The following is an 18,739-nucleotide window of genomic DNA, read 5'->3' as shown; positions in this document are numbered from 1 at the left end:
TCCAGCATATGGTGCGTTCATGTCGCACGCATGTCCGTGTTAATGGGTCATTACCCAGAGGGACATGTGGAGTACCATCTGGTTCAATCAAGTGGCCAGACGCCCCACCGGGCATCTAATTGGCTCAATGAAGATTAGATCTGATAGCAGAAAGGGGCCATATGAAATGCTGATATCTATTCTCTCTCTAGATTACATTGTGCTTGTTCCTCACAGAGGTAAATGCAATTGCTCTGGAGAATTAATGGAGGTCTTCTTTATTTAAGTATCAATTTAGTCTCAAATGTGTTCCTAAAAATTTTAATTAAAAAAAAAAAGGATGTGAATGAGACAATTGTTGACATACGAATTGTTAGTTATTCTTAGTTATTTAAGTATCTTGTATCAGATGTTTCTCCTAAAAGCCATTAGGATTAATTCAAATAGATGAAAACAAGATTTTTTTGTCATCATTTACCCTCATCCTGTTACTCAAAAAATAAATTGATGAAGGATTTACTTTGAAACAACTTTTACTCCGAAATTGCTAGTTAATTTCACAAGTAATTACAAAGAAATGGCTGAAGTAGAAAGACTGAAATAGTCTTTTATTATAACACATACACTAATAATCTTCACCACTTAAGTAGATTGTAGAAACCATTGACACCAGTGGTTTCTACAATCTAATTACAATAGGTTTATGATGCTTTTGGAAAACATAGCTCTGTGTGACTTTCTTTCTTGCATGGAGGTTTGGTAGAATGTCCTTGCTGCTCTTTTCCAATATGTGACCCTGGACCACAAAACAGGTCGTAAGTAGCACATGCATATTTGTAGCAATAACCAAAAATACACTGTATAGGTCAAAATGAGAGATTTTTCTTTTATGTCAAAAAACATAAGGATATTAAGTAAAGATCATGTTCCATAAAAATATTTTGTAAAACTTCATTTTTGATTATTAATGTGCATTGCTAAGAACTTCATTTGGACAACTTTAAAGGTGATTTTCTCAATATTTGGATGTTTTTGCACCCTCAGATTCTAGATTTTCAAATATAGTTGTATCTTGGCCAAATATTGTCCTATCCTAACAAACTGTACATTCATGGAAAACTTATTTATTCCGCTTTCAGATATACATGTAGAAATGTATACATTTCAATATCAAAAAATTGACCCTTACGACTGGTTTTGTTGATTTTCATTTTTCTGTGAACCACTCTTATGAAAAAGAAAAAAAAATGCTCTTCAACCAATCAGAAAAACCCCTAACTATATTAAAAAGATATGCTTTACCAACATAATCGTTCATATTAGTCAAACTGCAGTTAAAATAGGACAAATCTATGCTTGCTCAGTGAGTTTAGAGTCAAACACAATACTTCTAGGTCCCAGTCGTCAGACTTACATAACACAACAAAGACTAAACTGAGCACTGTTTACTCAGCAGCCCAATATGTGTACAATAAATGTTGAACTGCAGTGCTAACTCTGGGCTGCCACACCTTGCATGGATTTGTGTTGTAATGTTGACAGGTGATGGGATGAAGCTAGATTTATTCAGACCGAAGAGAGCTGGCTGTCCCAGAAAGAACTGCTTTCTGTTTGGCAACCATATTGTTGATGTTCCTCATTGACTCCCATATTATGGAAAAAATACTGTGGAAGTCAACTGGGACCATTAACTGTTTGGTTACCACATTCTTCAAAATATCTTTTATGTTCCGCAGATGAACGAAACTTATACAAGACTGGAACATTTTGAGGCTGAGTAAACTCTCTTTTTTTGGCTGAACTATCCTTATATATACAGTATACTTTAGATCACTGAAACACTAGTCTAAAATCCAGCTTAAGAAGCAGCAGCATACTGATAACCATTATGGATTTATACTTTTTACTGGAATTGAGGATAAACGATAATAAAACAGATTCAGTCGTTTACCTCCTCATTGGGTGCCATGGCTCTGTTGGGGTGCTGGTCTGCGGTATCGCTACCCAGGGTTTTGTAGTAATCCCCAGTGCTGGGCTGCTTGCTGAAGCTACGAGACTTTCGATTAGAGTCGACTCTTCGAAGCCTTTCGTGGCTCTCGCCAGGATTCAGCTGCTGGAGAAATGAGAAGAACATGTTTATTGATAGAAACAACAAAAATGCACAATCAACCACTGAAAAACTTAAACTGATCAGCCACTTCATACACTGTAAAAACACTATTTGTTGAGTCAACTTAAAATAATTTGTTACCTGACTGCCTTCAAATTTTAAGATCAGTAAACTCAAATAAGTTTAGTCAACTTCAAATGTTAATTTGTACAAAGTGACAGCTTAGATATTTGAGTTGATTAAACTTAAAATTAAGGCAGCTGGGTAACTTACCCAGTTTTTAAGTTTAACAAACCAATTTTTTTTTAAGTCAACTCAAATATCTAAGTTGTCAGTACAAGTTAACATTTCAGTTTGACTAAACTTATTTGAGTTAACTGAACTTAAAATTTTAAGGCAGCAGGGTAACAAATTATTTTAAGTTGACTCAACAAACTTTTACAGTGTAAAAAATCTAAAGCCCTGATTCATTATGTTAGCTGTAAAACTCAACGGGTTAAGTTAATTTGGAAATTGCCATAACATTTAAGCTTAAACAGCAAAAAAACAAAATATTTATGAGTGCTTGAATTGATTTCAGGAGTCCACTAGCATTAGTTTTTTTTTTGTTTTGTTTTGTTTTAAATTAAATTACATAATGCAATGAACTGAACTGAGGTAAAATCATTAGAGTTAAAAAAAATAAAATTAAATCTTGTCCATCAGTTGTTAGTAAGTGCACTTAAGTCTGTTAAAATAATTAGCGAAAAGATTATCACTGCATTGATATGTGTACAGTTACTGTGTTTTAAATAAAGCAGTATGCAGCGTAAATAAAATCATGTTTTTGCTCATGTTGAGCTCTACTCTTCAGTGCAGTAGTAAACCCAAAAACTCCAACATAGCAGAAGTAACTTTAAATCCTGACAAAACAGAACATTATCACTAACACGTCTTCCCCTATATTATTCTTGTGTAAAAATACATTTTATAACACATAAGATTAACATTTACTCTCCTTATAGTCCAAAGCAAAGCATGTTGGGAACTAAATTATTTATGTATTTGAGTGGGCATAGTGGAACAGGTAAGCAACAAACAATGGTTTTATTGTTAGTGCTCTACTAGCTTAGAACAACATAACATTAAACATTTTATTGAATATATTAAACAGATGAAAATATATTGTAACATGGGTGACAATGTTTGTAAACTGTTTTACCAACATCACGATTCACAATCACCATTTTACACCATCAGTTTATAGTGTTTTTTTCATTGTAGCAAATATATAAGTTATATAAGTTATAGCATGTCACACCATGGAAACTACTGTCACTAAAATGTCACGTCACCTTTACATATTTGAATACCGTTTTCCTGCCTACACACGTACGCAATAAAAAGAGTTTACATTAACTTTTTATGAGACAGGCATAAGAAACGTCAGGGTGAAATTTGTCATAATAATTCCTACACTGCTTGAAAATGGAACAAACCAATGCTGTTTTTAAACAATTCTAGGACAACAAATCAATAAATTTTCACCCCTTGCTTCGCATATGGAAATCCTGACACATTTAGTCACATAAACTCTTAATAATCCTATTGTGTTTATGTGGCAACGCCTCATGTGACTCCATCTGATTTACCTGAAAACAAAGGGACTTTTCATGCCACAAAATTTGGACTTTAACATAGATTTCTAAGGTTCACAGAGGCTATTAACACAGCCGGGAACAAGAGAGACCAACTGACCCCTTGTATGCAGTTTCGGTATCAATGCCCTGAATGGTTTCACTTTCTGCAGCTGTCTCTCACTTGTGTATGATCTAAAACCAATTTTATCCACCTGTCTTTAGAAGTACAGAGAGCGCATTACAGCAAATCACAGATGCGGTTTTGAGAGTTTCTAGAAATTTCCAACACAAAAAAGGTAATGCTTGGTTTTCCTGTTCTTAAGATTTTCCTAATGCAAAGTCCTTGAATTTGCATAGTAATCAACCTTACGCAATGCAATTCTAAAACAAAGTCGCAGGACAGTGAAGTAAAGAAACAAAATGTGAGATGTTAATCAGTTGTTTAAAGTGATATTGTTATTTAAAAAATGTAAGGTACCTTTCATATAATAATAAAAAAAACAAAAACCGTTTCGGTCAAACAAAAGCAATATTCATCTCTATGTTGATATCGATCTCCATCTAAAACCAAATACACGCAATAAAAAACATATACGACAGAGAATTTGAATTCGGTCATCTGTGGCTTTTTATTTCTCACGCCGGCCCTGAGTATGGTATTATCCATTCATGCCCTTCCAGCATCCAATTTGCATTGTTGTCTAAAGCACTGTCCTCCCTGCAGAGTTACTCCCAGTGAAACTCAAGTCAGCCCAGTGCAGATGGTTTGATTATCATACCTCAGGGAAATCGCTGCTTGAAAGGCTAGCTGACCTCTATACAATGTGGATGGACCTGAGCCTATTTCAAAGCTGCTGAATTTTTCATCACCAGTCACCAATACGTATTCTCCAGGCTTTTGCGTCGCACAGCTCCTCATCTAAAGATCTAAACCGTGTGTGGTAACGTTAGCTGAGGCTCAGTTGAGTGAAGAAAATGAATGCAATGCTTTTCATGCATTTGAATGTTTATCTGATTCTGCATGGAATGCATTTGAAAAGTTTTCTAGGTTATCACAGGTGCAAGCAACTCGAGGCTACTGATTTCACATAACTAAACACAAATAATAACAGAAAACACGTCTGAGGAACTATCAAAAAAAACCCATAAGCATTGCAAAGACAATTACGCAATTACAGACAAAGCTTAAGTATTCACAAGTCAACCAAACCAACACTGTTTTAACTCTTGCCACCATCATTACTATATAAATAACAGTGAATTGGAGTCTTACCCTTTCTGACTGCCCTTACTTCCTTCCACAGTGCTGTCACCCTACGCAAAGGTTTAAACCAAGAGCCGGTAGATGCACAGGTGTCACAAGATCTCCATTCTACTGTGCGTCATTCTACCTGACGCTCACTTTGCCTTTCCCCGCCCCTCAGCCTCCCACCCAACAATCACGTCCCAGAGCGATGACTTCACTGCTCACCTGTTATCCAACCACAGGTCACAGCGCTCGTGGTCTCTTATGCAAAGCATTGTGACACAGTGGCTAAGCATGGCCGCTCCGGCTCGGCTTTCTCACCGGTCGAAGGATTGCATTATGCACACCGGCCGCCAAAGAGAATCTGATTACAAATAAATGTGGAGATCTCGCTCAAAGGTAGCAGATTTACGGAAACAACGAGCCACGGGCAGCGATAACGCTGTGTGAATTAAAAATAAAACTGTGTGACTCTGTTGTTAAAGTGTATTATAAGCCTGAAAGTGAACTCAGGTGAACTTATATAACATTCTAGTGTAAGTGAAGAGAATCATAACCTAATATGGGCCTGAGTTACAAATGGTGCGGTATTCAAATATATTAGAGCTCTATAAACAAACTAACCTTATGTGAGACAAACTAGACTAAACAACCCAGAACTGTGCCAGTATGCGGGGCTGCTATGCATACTTAAGTTACCATGGTACCCAAGGAAGAGGATGTTTTTCCTTGAGCACACAGTGTTTCTTCCAATGTCATGCTCTCCAAACAGTGAGAGTCAATTTTTGTGTTGAAATTAACATCTACATTTTATTTCTCTCTGCATTTATAAGTGTTACACCTCTTCATTTAACATAAGCATTACAAATCTTTATATTTCATTATGTGTTTTTGTATCTATGTTGATAACAGCACAGATAATTTGATGAGAAAAATGTTCAGATTGAAATCTTTTGACTGCAGACTTTTGCTTCTTGATCAATTGTGTAACACTGAGATGCTAAGGTCTGTCTTACAACTGAAATAAAGAAATCTAATTTGTTACTTGTCTTTTTTAAATACATTTAAATTGTGATGTGCTCCCACCACCTGAAAAGAAAGTACATGTAATCTGTTAAGTGAGTATTTGACTGACAGCTCTAAATCCCGCCTTACATTCAGCCCCACCCAGCAGCATCACAGCTGCTCCGTAGCCTAAAGTCTTTGACCATAAATGGAAAAGTAGACTGCATAAGATTTAAGGCAACAGATTCTAGTTGTTTTCTTTTTGACTTGAGTTTTTTTTTCATTAGCAGGGGAATACATTATAGCTCTGTGAAGTTCATTATGATTGCGCCAGTCATAAAATATCACTATAGTGCAAAGATATATATGTGACCCAGGACAACAAAACCAGTCATAAGTGTAAATTTCTCGAAATTGAGATTTATACATAATCTGAAAGCTGAATAAATAAGCTTTCCATGGATGTATGGTTTGTTATGAAAAGGCAATACTTGGTCGAGATGCAACTATTTGAATATCTGGAATCTGGAATCAAAATACTGAGAAAAAAAGCTTTTAAAGTTGCCCAAATGAAGTTCAACAATGCATATTACTAATCAAAAATTAAGTTTTTATATATTTAGGGTGGGAAATTTACAAAGTATCTTCATGGAACATGATCTTTACTTAATATCCTAATGATTTTTGGCATAAAAGAAAAATCGATAAATTTTACTCATCCAATGTATTTTTGGCTATTGCTACAAATATACCCGTGCAACATAAGACTGGTTTTGTGGTCCAGGGTCACACATACATACATACATATATATGTATATATATGTATATATATGTGTATATGTGTGTATATGTGTGTATATGTGTGTATATATGTATATATATATATATATGTATATATATATATATATATGTATATATATGTATATATATATATATATGTATATATATGTATATATATGTATATATATATATATATATATATATATATATATATATATATATATATACACACACATATACACATATATACATATACATATATATATATATATACATACATACATACATACATACATACATACATACATACATATATATATACACACATATACACATATATACATATATACATACATACATACATACATATATACACATATATATATATATATATATATATATATATATATATATATATATATATATATATCCGCACCAGGTTGCCTTGAAGTTTTTAAATTTTCTACAGAAGTTCAAGGCATTTCAAAGGTTTTAGCAGAAATACAGGTTGTACTTTAAGCAAATTACCATCATACCATCATTTTTATAGGTATCAATATCTGAGGGACAGTTTTTTTCATCTGTACCTTTATGATAATGATCATGTCCTAAAAAGTTGGGGATTTTCTAAAGTTATGAACGCATTCTTAGGATATGCTAAAGTTATGGGGACACTTTTTCTAGAGACTCAAAATCATTCTGTGGCTCAGTGGAATCTCTTTGAGTCTTCAGAAAAAGTGTCTGAGAGGAGAGAGAGTGGGTCATTCTGGAGGTCAGAGGTCATGGACAGCCTTGGTTACGCCTTGGATAAAGTAATAACGGATGACACAACTTTACCTGCACTGCTTAAGTGCTTCAAATTCAAGAGCTCAATTCATCATAAAATAAACTAAAATGTGTGGTAAGCAAGCCAATGAAAATGAATTAAAATGACAGTAACACATTATTTGGACAGTCCCTTTTGAAAATTCTTTTGGTGCACCCATATGTCAACTAACTTTCATTAGAGTATGAGTAGACTGTCTGCTTAACATCTGCTAACTTTTTATTGTGATGGTCTCCCAACAGACATCTTACTGACTATAAGCAACTTACCTGCAAGTACATGTCAGCTTATTCTAACCCTAACCCCACCAGTCTACTAACACTCAACTAACACTCCAATGAGAGTTAAAAGATACTGTATGTAGTTACAGTGTCACTTATATTCAACAGAATGTGTTAAAGTGACCATAAAAAATAAAGTGAAACCAAGTGAAGTGTTAAATTCTGCTGTTTCTCATCAGTTAGTCCAGTGATTATCCAAACAAGGTTTGATGGGAAGATCGGAGCTATACTTCTTCAAATACTTCGCAAACATAGCAGACAAAAAGTGCATTATCTGCTCTTCGTACTCCAACAATAGTATGCAACACAGTTGAATCCCGGTAATGATCTGAGAATTTGTGTGTTAGGATGTGCTGGCATATCTGACAGTTTAATTAGTTAAATTAATGTCAAGTCCATCATGCAGCACATCATTAGAGCTTTTGGGAGGTCAGCTCGGCTAATGGAAGCCCTCATTAACGGGAACACAAAAGTAGCATTGTGTTTTTGTCTATATGAGTGTGTGAGTCCATATCGTGAGTGTGCACCTGCTCTGGGCTTTGCCGCATTGTGTTGATTAGCGTGCACAGGGCTGTTTTTTTATGCACAGATTGAGGTTTGTTGGCCAGACAACAGAAGATACATTGCTGGTCTGATTATCCAGCTTTCTAATGGCTGCTGTGCACCACTGTGTGCTATGTATGACAAACCGCTGTGATTAAGTTCATGGACGATTAATTAGACCATATTGTGCTGCTTTACTGTCAAAGCGTACTAAAGTGTTGTCTTACACCTACATATGTATTCCAGGCCAATTAAAAAAAGGATAAGCTGATGGTAAGCGTGTGTTAATGAGATGTTTCAGTGTTAAATCCACAGGGAATGTTTTGCTATTATAGGCCTATACACAGAATGACTAAACCTCTATGGAATATTTAGTTACACAGGACTCAGATGGGATGCAGGCTGGTCTTTCTAATTAAGTGAGCTGTATAATCATCATATCATATTGCTTGAATGCACTTATTTTAACTTTTTAAGATGTTCAGTCATTAACATCACAATGGTGGTTAAAATATAACATATTCTGAAATCTTTAGTTCTGTTATAAAGCAGAATACCTATTGTTCACCATTTTACAGAAACGCCATTCACAAAACACTTTACTTCTGTATTGTGACGTATTTTACAGAATGCACTATGAAAAGCTAAAATAAATAAGGTCATACTTCAGTTGGGGGACTTTTGCCCCAGTACACTCCAATTTGCTGCGTATTAATAGTTAGTTAAGGTAGTTGTTAAGTTTAGGTATTGGGTAGGATTAAGGATATAATATGGTCATGCAGAGCAAGGTATTATTATGTGCTTTATAAGTACTAATAAACAGCCAATATTCTAGTAATATGCATGCTTATAAGCAACTAGTTAACAGTGGGAATTGGTCCCTAAACTAATATATGTTACCAAAAATAAATACACTGACCAAAATTATAAAGACGACACTTTTGTTTTTGCCCCCATTTTTCATGAGCTGAGCTCAAAGATCTAAGACTTTTTGTATGTACATAAAAGGCCTATTTCTCTCAAATATTGTTCACAAATCTGTCTAAATCTGTGTTAGTGAGCACTTCTCCTTTGCCAGGATAATCCATCCACCTCACAGGTGTGAAATATCAAGATGCTGACTAGACAGCATGATTATTGCACACGTTCAGAGAATTTGGCAGCACATCCAACCGGCCTCACAACCGCAGACCATGTGTAACCACACCTGCCCAGGACCTCCACATCCAGCATCTTCACCTCCAAAATCGTCTGAGACCAGACACCCGGACAGCTGCTGCAACAATCGATTTGCATGACCAAAGAAGTTTTGCACAAACTGTCAGAAACCGTCTCAGGGAAGCTCATCTGCATGCTCGTCGTCCTCATCAGTGTCTCGACCTGACTGCAGTTCGTCATCATAACCGACTTGAGTGGGCAAACGCTCACATTCAGTGTTGTTTGGCACTTCGGAGAGGTGTTTTCTTCACGGATGAATCCCGGTTTTCACTGTACAGGGCAGATGGCAGACAGTGTGTATGGTGTCGTGTGGGTGAGCGGTTTGCTGATGTCAACATTGTGGATCGAGTGGCCCATGGTGGCAGTGGGGTTATGGTACAACGAACACAGGTGTATTTTATTGATGGCATTTTGAATGCACATAGATACCGTGACGAGATCCTGAGGCCCATTGTTGTGCCATTCATCCACAACCATCACCTCATGTTGCAGCGTGATAATGCACGACCCCATGTTGCAAGGATCTGTACACAATTCCTGGAAGCTGAAAACATCCCAGTTCTTGCATGGCCAGCATACTCACCGGACATGTCACCCATTGAGAATGTTTGGGATGCTCTGGATCGGCATATACCAACATTCCACAGGCCACAATCAACAACCTGATCAACTCTATGCAAAGGAGATGTGTTGCACTGCGTGAGGCAAATGGTGGTTACACCAGGTACTGACTGGTTTTCACACCTGTGCAATAATCATGCTGTCTAATCAGCATCTTGATATGCCACACCTGTGAGGTGGATGGATTATTTCGACAAAGGAGAAGTGCTCACTAACACAGATTTAGACAGATTTGTGAACAATATTTGAGAGAAATAGGCCTTTTACTCCAAATTGGTCTATAGAAAATTATGCTAATATTCATAATAACTTAACATCTGCATGCCTTATAGTCTAATTTATCAGATTAGAGCTGGCCAATAAAATGGTTTACATTTTGCAATGATAAAATTGATCAAGCATGTCCTATGTGAACATAGCCTACCGTATGCATGCATATACTCGCGTCATGCACTTCACGAGTAGCACTATTTTGCGTGCCATGCAGATTTACCTATGTAGAGCATTTTAAATCACTCTCCATTTCAGTTGGGCTGTCTTTGTGTCATGGTAGAGGTCATTTGCGGTTCTGTTCTGATCGTGAGCCTGACACGCATGAGAGACAATAAGATGCATGAGTCCTGTATATAGGCATACAGGATTATCACTCTTGTCACCATTGTATAGCATTTCTTGTAAAGGCTTTTAGGCTTTTATGCTATACTGTCCATTAATACAAATGATTCCTTTATGTTCTGTGAATAAACATTGTGTTTCAGGTCTTTAGTCGTCATGGCTTCATATCTGTTTGATCAACAGCAAGACAGTAGATGATGACTCACTAGAGGCCACGTGTGCTGCATTCATAGTGCACTGAATGGACGAAATTTCAGTTTAGCTCTACACAAAATAAACTATGACCTTTTTAAGGGGTCATGAAATGCATGTTCAGATCTGACACATGCTGTGAATGAAGTTTATCGCACTGTATCCATGCTCTCCTCCACTGCATGTTTGATGCGTTTTGATGCTGGTGAAGGCCAGCGTTGTAATAGAATTGTATGTTTGAGAAAATGAACCAACGCAACCACAACAGTCTATTATCTGTATATTTCTAATATTATTATTATTATAACATATATACCTTATGGAATATCATATAACTCTATTAAAAACCTATAGCTACATCATAAACCAGCAGCATGTTAAAAATGAGTGAAAAGAGTGTGATGCAAAATGAAACAAACAAAAACAGTTTTGTTAAATTGCTGAGGCAAAAAGGGTAACACTTTATTTTAAAGTGTTACAAGTTACACGTACTTACTATTGTAATAACAATAAGCGTAATTACATGCAAGTAACCCTAAGCCAAACCCTGATCTTAACACTTACCATATAGTAAGTACATGTTGTTAATTAATATTACTCAGTACTTAACTGTATAAATACATTGTAACAAGGACACCTTAAAATAAAGTGTATCCAAAAAAAGTAACAAAAGATAAAACTTCAGCCATGCATTTCTTATAGACTGATCTTTTGGAAGGGTATGCACAGTTTTTTGAGGCACAGTTTGTCTATATCCAGAGACTGAACAACGTCAGATGTTTTTACTCAGCATCTTACTCTCACAGCAGTATTGCTCTAGTGATTGATTGACAGACATGGGTTATTAAGAGCACTCTTCCTTGGTTTACATACACATATTAAGGGGAGTGTTGAGAACAAATGTGACATCATGAATGGGGTGATTTCACATCCTGTTATATGCTGAAACTGACTTTGGCATGCATATGATATGCATGTGTTTGACATGCATATAATACGCAGTTTTCACGTGCATACTATACACATCAGGTCGTGATCCCACCTGATAGAAAACCATGAATAGAAAAATGTAGTTCCGGTTCTTTAAGTTATAAGGGCCAAATGCCTTGTTTACTCTAAATATGTATTTGCAAGTAAACTTGCTTATAGATGCCCTCAGACTTAACAGACGTGAACTTGAGTCACAAACCCCTGTTTCAATTTAATTTATCCCTGTAACAGCAGTTAAAGGTTTCAGGAATGGATCGTTAGTAACTGGGGAGGAAATTCTAGAAGTACATTATATACTTTAGTAAGTGGAATAGAACATTAAACTCTTAATGCATTTTTGGAACATTAATGAACTTTATGACCCATGTTTAAAAAAAAAGAAAAGAAAATATAGAGACTCAAAGGTCCAAGTCAGAAAATGATCCGAACTTCCCATCACTACTACGAATCACGTCTAAGTTCATCGTCTGTGTACTCCGGCTAAAAAAGGCAGAGTATGGCGAAAAATCTTATTTTTTCCTACAACTTCAGAATCGTTGTACCTTTTCGTTTGTAAACAGTGTTTGACTTACTTGACCTTTCTTAGTCTTTGCGTGTTTGCTTTGTAAACACTGGGTCTGTAGTTCTGTGTGACCTTTCGACGTGATTCAATAGTATGTAGCGTTGTGACACGCATCCCAGAGCCTGTGCTACACATGCTTTTGTGCTTAAAAAGTACAAAAAATTTTATTTTCAGAAAAAAATGACTGATCGTTTCGCTAGATAAGACCCTTCTTCCTCGGCTGGGATACTTTTGAGCCGTTTAGAGCCTTTGAAGCTGCATTTAAACTACATTTTAGAAGTTCAAAATCAGGGCACCAATGAAGTCCATTATATGGAGAAAAATCCTGAAATGTTTTCCTCAAAAACCATAATTTCTTCACGACTGAAGACAGAAAGACATGAACGTCTTGGATGACAAGGGGGTGAGTACATTATTTGTGAATTGTTGTTCTGGAAGTAGACTTCTCTTTGTAGTTATTTTATTTATTTATCTGTATTTTATTTATTTTCAAATTCCTGATGTGCGGAGGCTTTGGGGGGAAGTTGTGGGGGTAGCAGTTGTCTTAAATTTTCTTGTTTATGGTAACCTGTATGCTACTTTGAAAATAAATAAAAACACTGAATTACAAAAAAAAAAAAAAAAAAAAAAAAAAAAGAAAGAAAGAAAATATATAGCATACCTCTTTTTTGGCTACGTCATTGTCCACGCGCCGAAGGTTCCTCTTCACCTTCAGGTATTCGGCAGACGCTTCCTCCTCAGGTGGTTTGGGTGGGGGGTAGGCAGGTGGGGGAGGGGGTATATGGGAGGAGTTGGATGGAGGAGGGGGAGGGGGAAATGTTGGAGGGGGCGGCAGGTGTGCAGGATGTTCTTTTGCATTCTGGGAACCGTCTGCTACATCAGGGTTCAGCATGTCCATATAGGCCTGCATGTCTGTAATGGCCGAATCTTCACCTCCTGCAATAAAACACATTTTTTAACCATTTATTGATTTATTGATTCCCCTCCCCCCTCATTCATTTATACATTTTGTAATTCATTAATTCATTTCTGCATGTATGTATGTATTTTGGTAGTATATCACACTTGGAAAACCTCATTGCATCTTATTTTATGGACCAGCAAAATGTATTCTATATTTATGAATGGTATTCACAGTGCTTGCTTCAATCATGATGTCATATACACCATATGATTATATATAATGTCAAAAATCTGGGCACGCCTCATTAATTACTATTATCATTGTTCCACATTTCTAGAATGACAATCATCATATGTCTTTAAAACTAAACATAAATGGAAGTATAGGAATTATACTTTATTATCAAAAGGTTTTATGATCATTGAAAGATTAAGATCATGAGAAGCATAAATTCATTCAAGTCCAGATGTTCGACTGGTAGTGAAAGTATGAACATGTATATCTCTGTTGTACATGGATGTTCTAAATGTGTCCACTAGAGGACATTACTGGGACGTCTCACAGCAGGTTGCCTGGACAACACTATGGCAACATTGTTCTGAATGAGTTCTGCTTCAGCGAGCTCAACTTTTCCCACCATTGTTAATATAATGCTTCAAACACACTGCATCGAGCAAACGTATGCGCTGAGAATGTGGGCTATTGTCACTTTAGAGGGGGGAGTTCAAACACACAGGAATGCAGGAAGAGAGCTTTTTGTACCAAGTTAATTAGGAGATTTTATATTAATGCATTTTAATAGACAGGCTGAATTCATTCGATCAGAAATACAGGAAAACTGTAATATCATTAGAATTTAAATATTAAATGTTTTAATATCTTTTTAAATGTAATTTATTCCTGTGAAGACAATGCTGAATGTGTCACATGATTATAAATATGACCCTGGACCACAAAACCAGTCATAAGCGTCACATTTTTTAAGTTGATATTTATACATTGTCTGAGAGCTGCATAAATCAGCTTTCCATTGATGTATGGTTTGTTAGGATAGGAAAATGTTTGGCTGAGATACAACTATTTAAAAATCCGGAATCTGAGGGTGCAAAAAAAAAAAAAATCAAAATACTGAGAAAATCGCCTTTAAAGTTGTCTAAATGAAGTTCTTAGCAATGCATATTACTAATCAAAAATTAAGTTTTGATATATTTATGGTAGGAAATTCACAAACTATCTTCATGGAACATGATCTTTACTTAAATATCCTAATGATTTTTGGCATAAAAGAAAAATCAACAATTTTGACCCACACAATGTATTGTTGGCCATTGCTACACAATTTACCTGTGCTACTTATGACTGGTTTTGTGATCCAGGGTCACAAATTATTCTAATATATTCATTTGCTGCTCAAGAAACATTTCTTATTATTATCAATGTTGAAAACAATTGTGCTGCTGAATATTTTTGTGTAAACCATAATACATTTTTTTCAGGATTCTTGATGAATAGAAAGTTCAAAACATTTAGTCACATTTTGCTATTTTACTATTTTACTATATTAACTATTAGCTATGACTTTTAAGTTATTAAAGCATCATTAAGAGATCTGAAATATGGTCACACAGAATAAGGCATTAACACATGCTGTATATGTACTAATAAACAGCCAATATGTCAGTAATATGCATGCTTATAAGCAACTAGCTTATAAGCATATAAGGACAGCTCATTCGAGTGTGTTTCTGACCTGATTGACCTGTCGTTCCCCGTGAGGGAGGCGTGCCGCTCCTCTTCTCTCCAGTACTGGATTGGCTGGAGTTTGCCGAGTCGTAATTGGACAGCGAGCTGGAGGGTGAGCAGATGTCAAAATGGGCCGCAGTGGGGGCTGGGGTGGGCAGGGTGGCGTTGGGAGAGGAGAGGCCTGAGTCGGGCTGCTTATACTCCAGATCTGTCGAAGGGTCCCGTGACAATACTCGATGCTCCACACTCTGGGATGAAAGCTAGTGTTATTGTTAGGCGTAGAACATTGACACTAATTTTGCCATGTTCACTCAAAAATTATAATTTTGTCATCATTTACTCATTGTCAGGTTGTTCCAAAAAAACACACAAAAATATATATTTTGAAGAATGTTGGTAAACAAACAGTTGACGGTAGCCATTGACGTATGTAGAATGAAAAAAATACTATGGAAGTTAATGGCTACCGTCAACTGTTTGTTTACCAACATTCTTCAAAATATCAACAAAAATATTTTGTGTTCAGTAGAAAAACAAACTCATATAGGTTTGGAACAAATTGAAGGTGAATAAATGACAGAATTTTCATTTTTGGATGAGCTATCCTTTTGAAAATGTCAATGTGTTTTTGGTTTTTTGCAATTGTCCTTCTGTTGCAAACTCTTTGAGAGTGCTTACGACAGGGAATTCCTTTAATTACACAAAAGTTAATTACAGGCAGTAGCAACAAATGAGATTGCAGCTGATGAGGGGGTGTGAAACCACATCACTACACTGGAGACAATCGCTAATCTCTACATACTCTCATGAACCTACTGAAACTAATTAAAGGTGCACTTAGTTATTTTTCCTCATTAAAATTTTACACATTAAGAACTAAACATCAAGTACTTATAAAAATTGCCTGTAATATAATAAGTCTGTAAAGCTTGAAATATAAAATCACACATCTTATAACACTATAGCAGAGTACCTACATAAAATGCATACAAATAAGCCATCACTCCCAGCAATACACTACCAGTCAAAAGTTTTTTTGCTGTTCAAGAAACATTATTATTATTAATATTATTATTATTATTATTATTATCAATATTTAAATCAGTTGAGTACATTTTTGTCAGGATTCTTTCAAGAATAGAAAGATCCAAATATCAGCATTTATCTGAAATTCTAGAAATTAATACTTTTATTTAGCAAGGATGCTTTAAATTGATCAAAAGTGATGATAAAGACATGTATAATGTTACAAAAGCTCTCTATCTCAAATAAATGCTGTTCTGATTTTCTATTCATCAAGAATGTCTTTTGAGCAGCAAATCAGAATATTAGCATGATTTCTGAAGGATTGTGTGACTGGAGTAATGATGCTAAAAATTAAGCTTTGAAATCAGGAATAATTTACGTTTTAAAATGTTTTCAAATAAAAACTGTTATTTTGAATAGTAAAAATATTTCAGAATTGTACTGTTTTTGCTTTACGTTGGATCAAATAAATGCAGGCTTGGTGAGCAAAAGAGACTTCTTTAAAAAACATTAAAAATCTTACTGTTCAAAAACTTTTGTCTGGTAGTGTATGTCTTAATAAAATGAAATTTAAATGCTTAGTTTTATGAATAAAGGTACACAGCCCTCCAAAAGTTTGAAACACCCCTGACAAAGTGTGGTTTTGGACGATATCAGCATAAATCCTTATCATTTTTTGGTGCAAATACATTAAAGTAAGTTGACATTATCATTTAAGAGCAGCAATAATAATTTTCATTTTGATCACATAATAATGGCAATATATACAAGTCAAAGTCAGACATGCCCCTTTGTCAGCTGTGATGCCTGGTTACTGGTTTAAACTTGGCCCAGGTTTTTAAAAGATTTTTGGGTCAGGACACCTTAATATCTTCAACAATTGATTGACAATTAAGTTCAGAATACAATGAATTTAGGCCCAGATTATGCAGAGCTGTAATAGCTGCTAATGCTGGATATTTTGATGAATCGAAAATTTAAATTTTTTCTATGTATAAACTGTTTACGTAATAAAATATGTTTTCGTAGTTTGTGTTGTCCCTTATCAGTGCAAAATTATCATAAACTAAAAATGATTCATACCAATATTGTCCAAAACCCCACTTTTCTAGGGCGTTTACAAACTTATGGAGGGCAGTGTATGTATTTACTGTGGGGGCAAAACATATAATGCAATGCAAAACAATGATGATTGAGAGATGAACAAATAAACATTATTCAAAAGCCTGATGATCATATTTGGTATTCACAATTCACCATGATTTTTCTAAACAAATGATGTATGTATCAAGTAAACCTAAGTTGCTTCAGTCTAATAAGTGTTCAACCTGAAATATTACTAACAATATAGTTATTAGCAATATTATTAATAAGTGATTTTTACATTTATTTGTGAACCATGTCCAAGGTATGTTTTTAAAATGACACAAAAATGCCTTTTACAAGCTAAACAGTATAAACTTAAATCAATCACAGCAATCATGACAAAACAACAGAACGCATGTAGTAGATTGTGTTTTTCAGAAAACTGCTTATCAAATATGATACAGGAGGCTTTTAGGGTTAAAATCTTGTACACTAATACAGGATGAGATGAGATTTTATCCTATTTTATTTGGGAAATCCCCATTACTGGACACACTCCCAAATTGGGCATTAATTTGAATAGACAGACAGACAGACAGACAGACAGATAGATAGACAAGGAAATTACCAGAAACAAAGAAAATATGTTTCATTCAGATATTTTGTAGTATTGAGAAAGTAAACAGAGATATGTGAGAATCTGTGAAGAGAATTTAATTTGCTTTTGTTGTAAAACCCTTGTTCAGGACTGCTTTATGGTTATGTTTGTGCTGTATCTCACCATGTTTTCGACAGTGCGGAGGTACTTGGCACACTGTTGATGCCCGTTGTATTCAGCCAGGTCTGCCGCTGAGAATCCATCCTGGTCCCGTATTCCCAGATCCACTCCGTTCACTACCAGAATCTGACAGCACTACACAGAGAAACAGACGTTTACATTAACACCCAGATTAACACCAGATAATCTGGGGCTGTTTTATTTAATATATTTACTGCTGTCTGCTAAAGCGAGCATTACTATACTGTACCTACTGCTTCCTATTACTTTTCCTATTGCTCATATTGTTTACTTAAGGGTAGAGATCTGAACAAACCATGAGTTTTATACTTCGGAGCATCACTGAACATGAATGTTAGAAATATTTTTACATGTTTTTACCTGTGAGTATTACACAGCATGTTACACAGAATTGTGTACATATCAGCTGAAAGAGTGTGTGCTCTTCCTGAAGGGTGTGAATACACATATGACAGTTTGGTTTGAGAAAGAGGGTTGAGTATAGTATGAGTGGTTTTCTAATGAATGCAGTGTTGATGACAGCTGTCATGCGTTTGGCCCTCAGGTGGAGAACAAGAGACAATACTCTCTGACTGTTTCTGTGTCTCGTTCTTT

The 18,739-nt window shown here is 35.5% G+C and overlaps 1 protein-coding gene across 10 annotated transcripts in view; it reads right to left on the bottom strand.

Moving 5' to 3' along the window:
- Nucleotides 1-18,739, bottom strand: part of espn (espin) — a 69,996-nt gene that overhangs the window by 27,425 nt on the left and 23,832 nt on the right. For 8 of the 10 annotated variants that reach the window (XM_051116397.1, XM_051116400.1, XM_051116401.1 and 5 more), the window contains 4 exons: nt 18,128-18,259; nt 15,242-15,482; nt 13,249-13,523; nt 1,931-2,092 (listed from right to left, as the gene is read on the bottom strand). In XM_051116397.1, coding sequence (XP_050972354.1) covers nt 1,931-2,092; nt 13,249-13,523; nt 15,242-15,482; nt 18,128-18,259 — 810 coding nt within the window. The remainder of the gene's footprint in view (nt 1-1,930; nt 2,093-13,248; nt 13,524-15,241; nt 15,483-18,127; nt 18,260-18,739) is intronic. The other 2 variants (XM_051116399.1, XM_051116407.1) reach the window with 1 other exon arrangement.

Source organism: Labeo rohita, chromosome 8, assembly GCF_022985175.1.
Source record: "Labeo rohita strain BAU-BD-2019 chromosome 8, IGBB_LRoh.1.0, whole genome shotgun sequence".
Taxonomy (NCBI): domain Eukaryota; kingdom Metazoa; phylum Chordata; class Actinopteri; order Cypriniformes; family Cyprinidae; genus Labeo; species Labeo rohita.
This window is presented reverse-complemented; position numbering and strand designations above follow the sequence as displayed.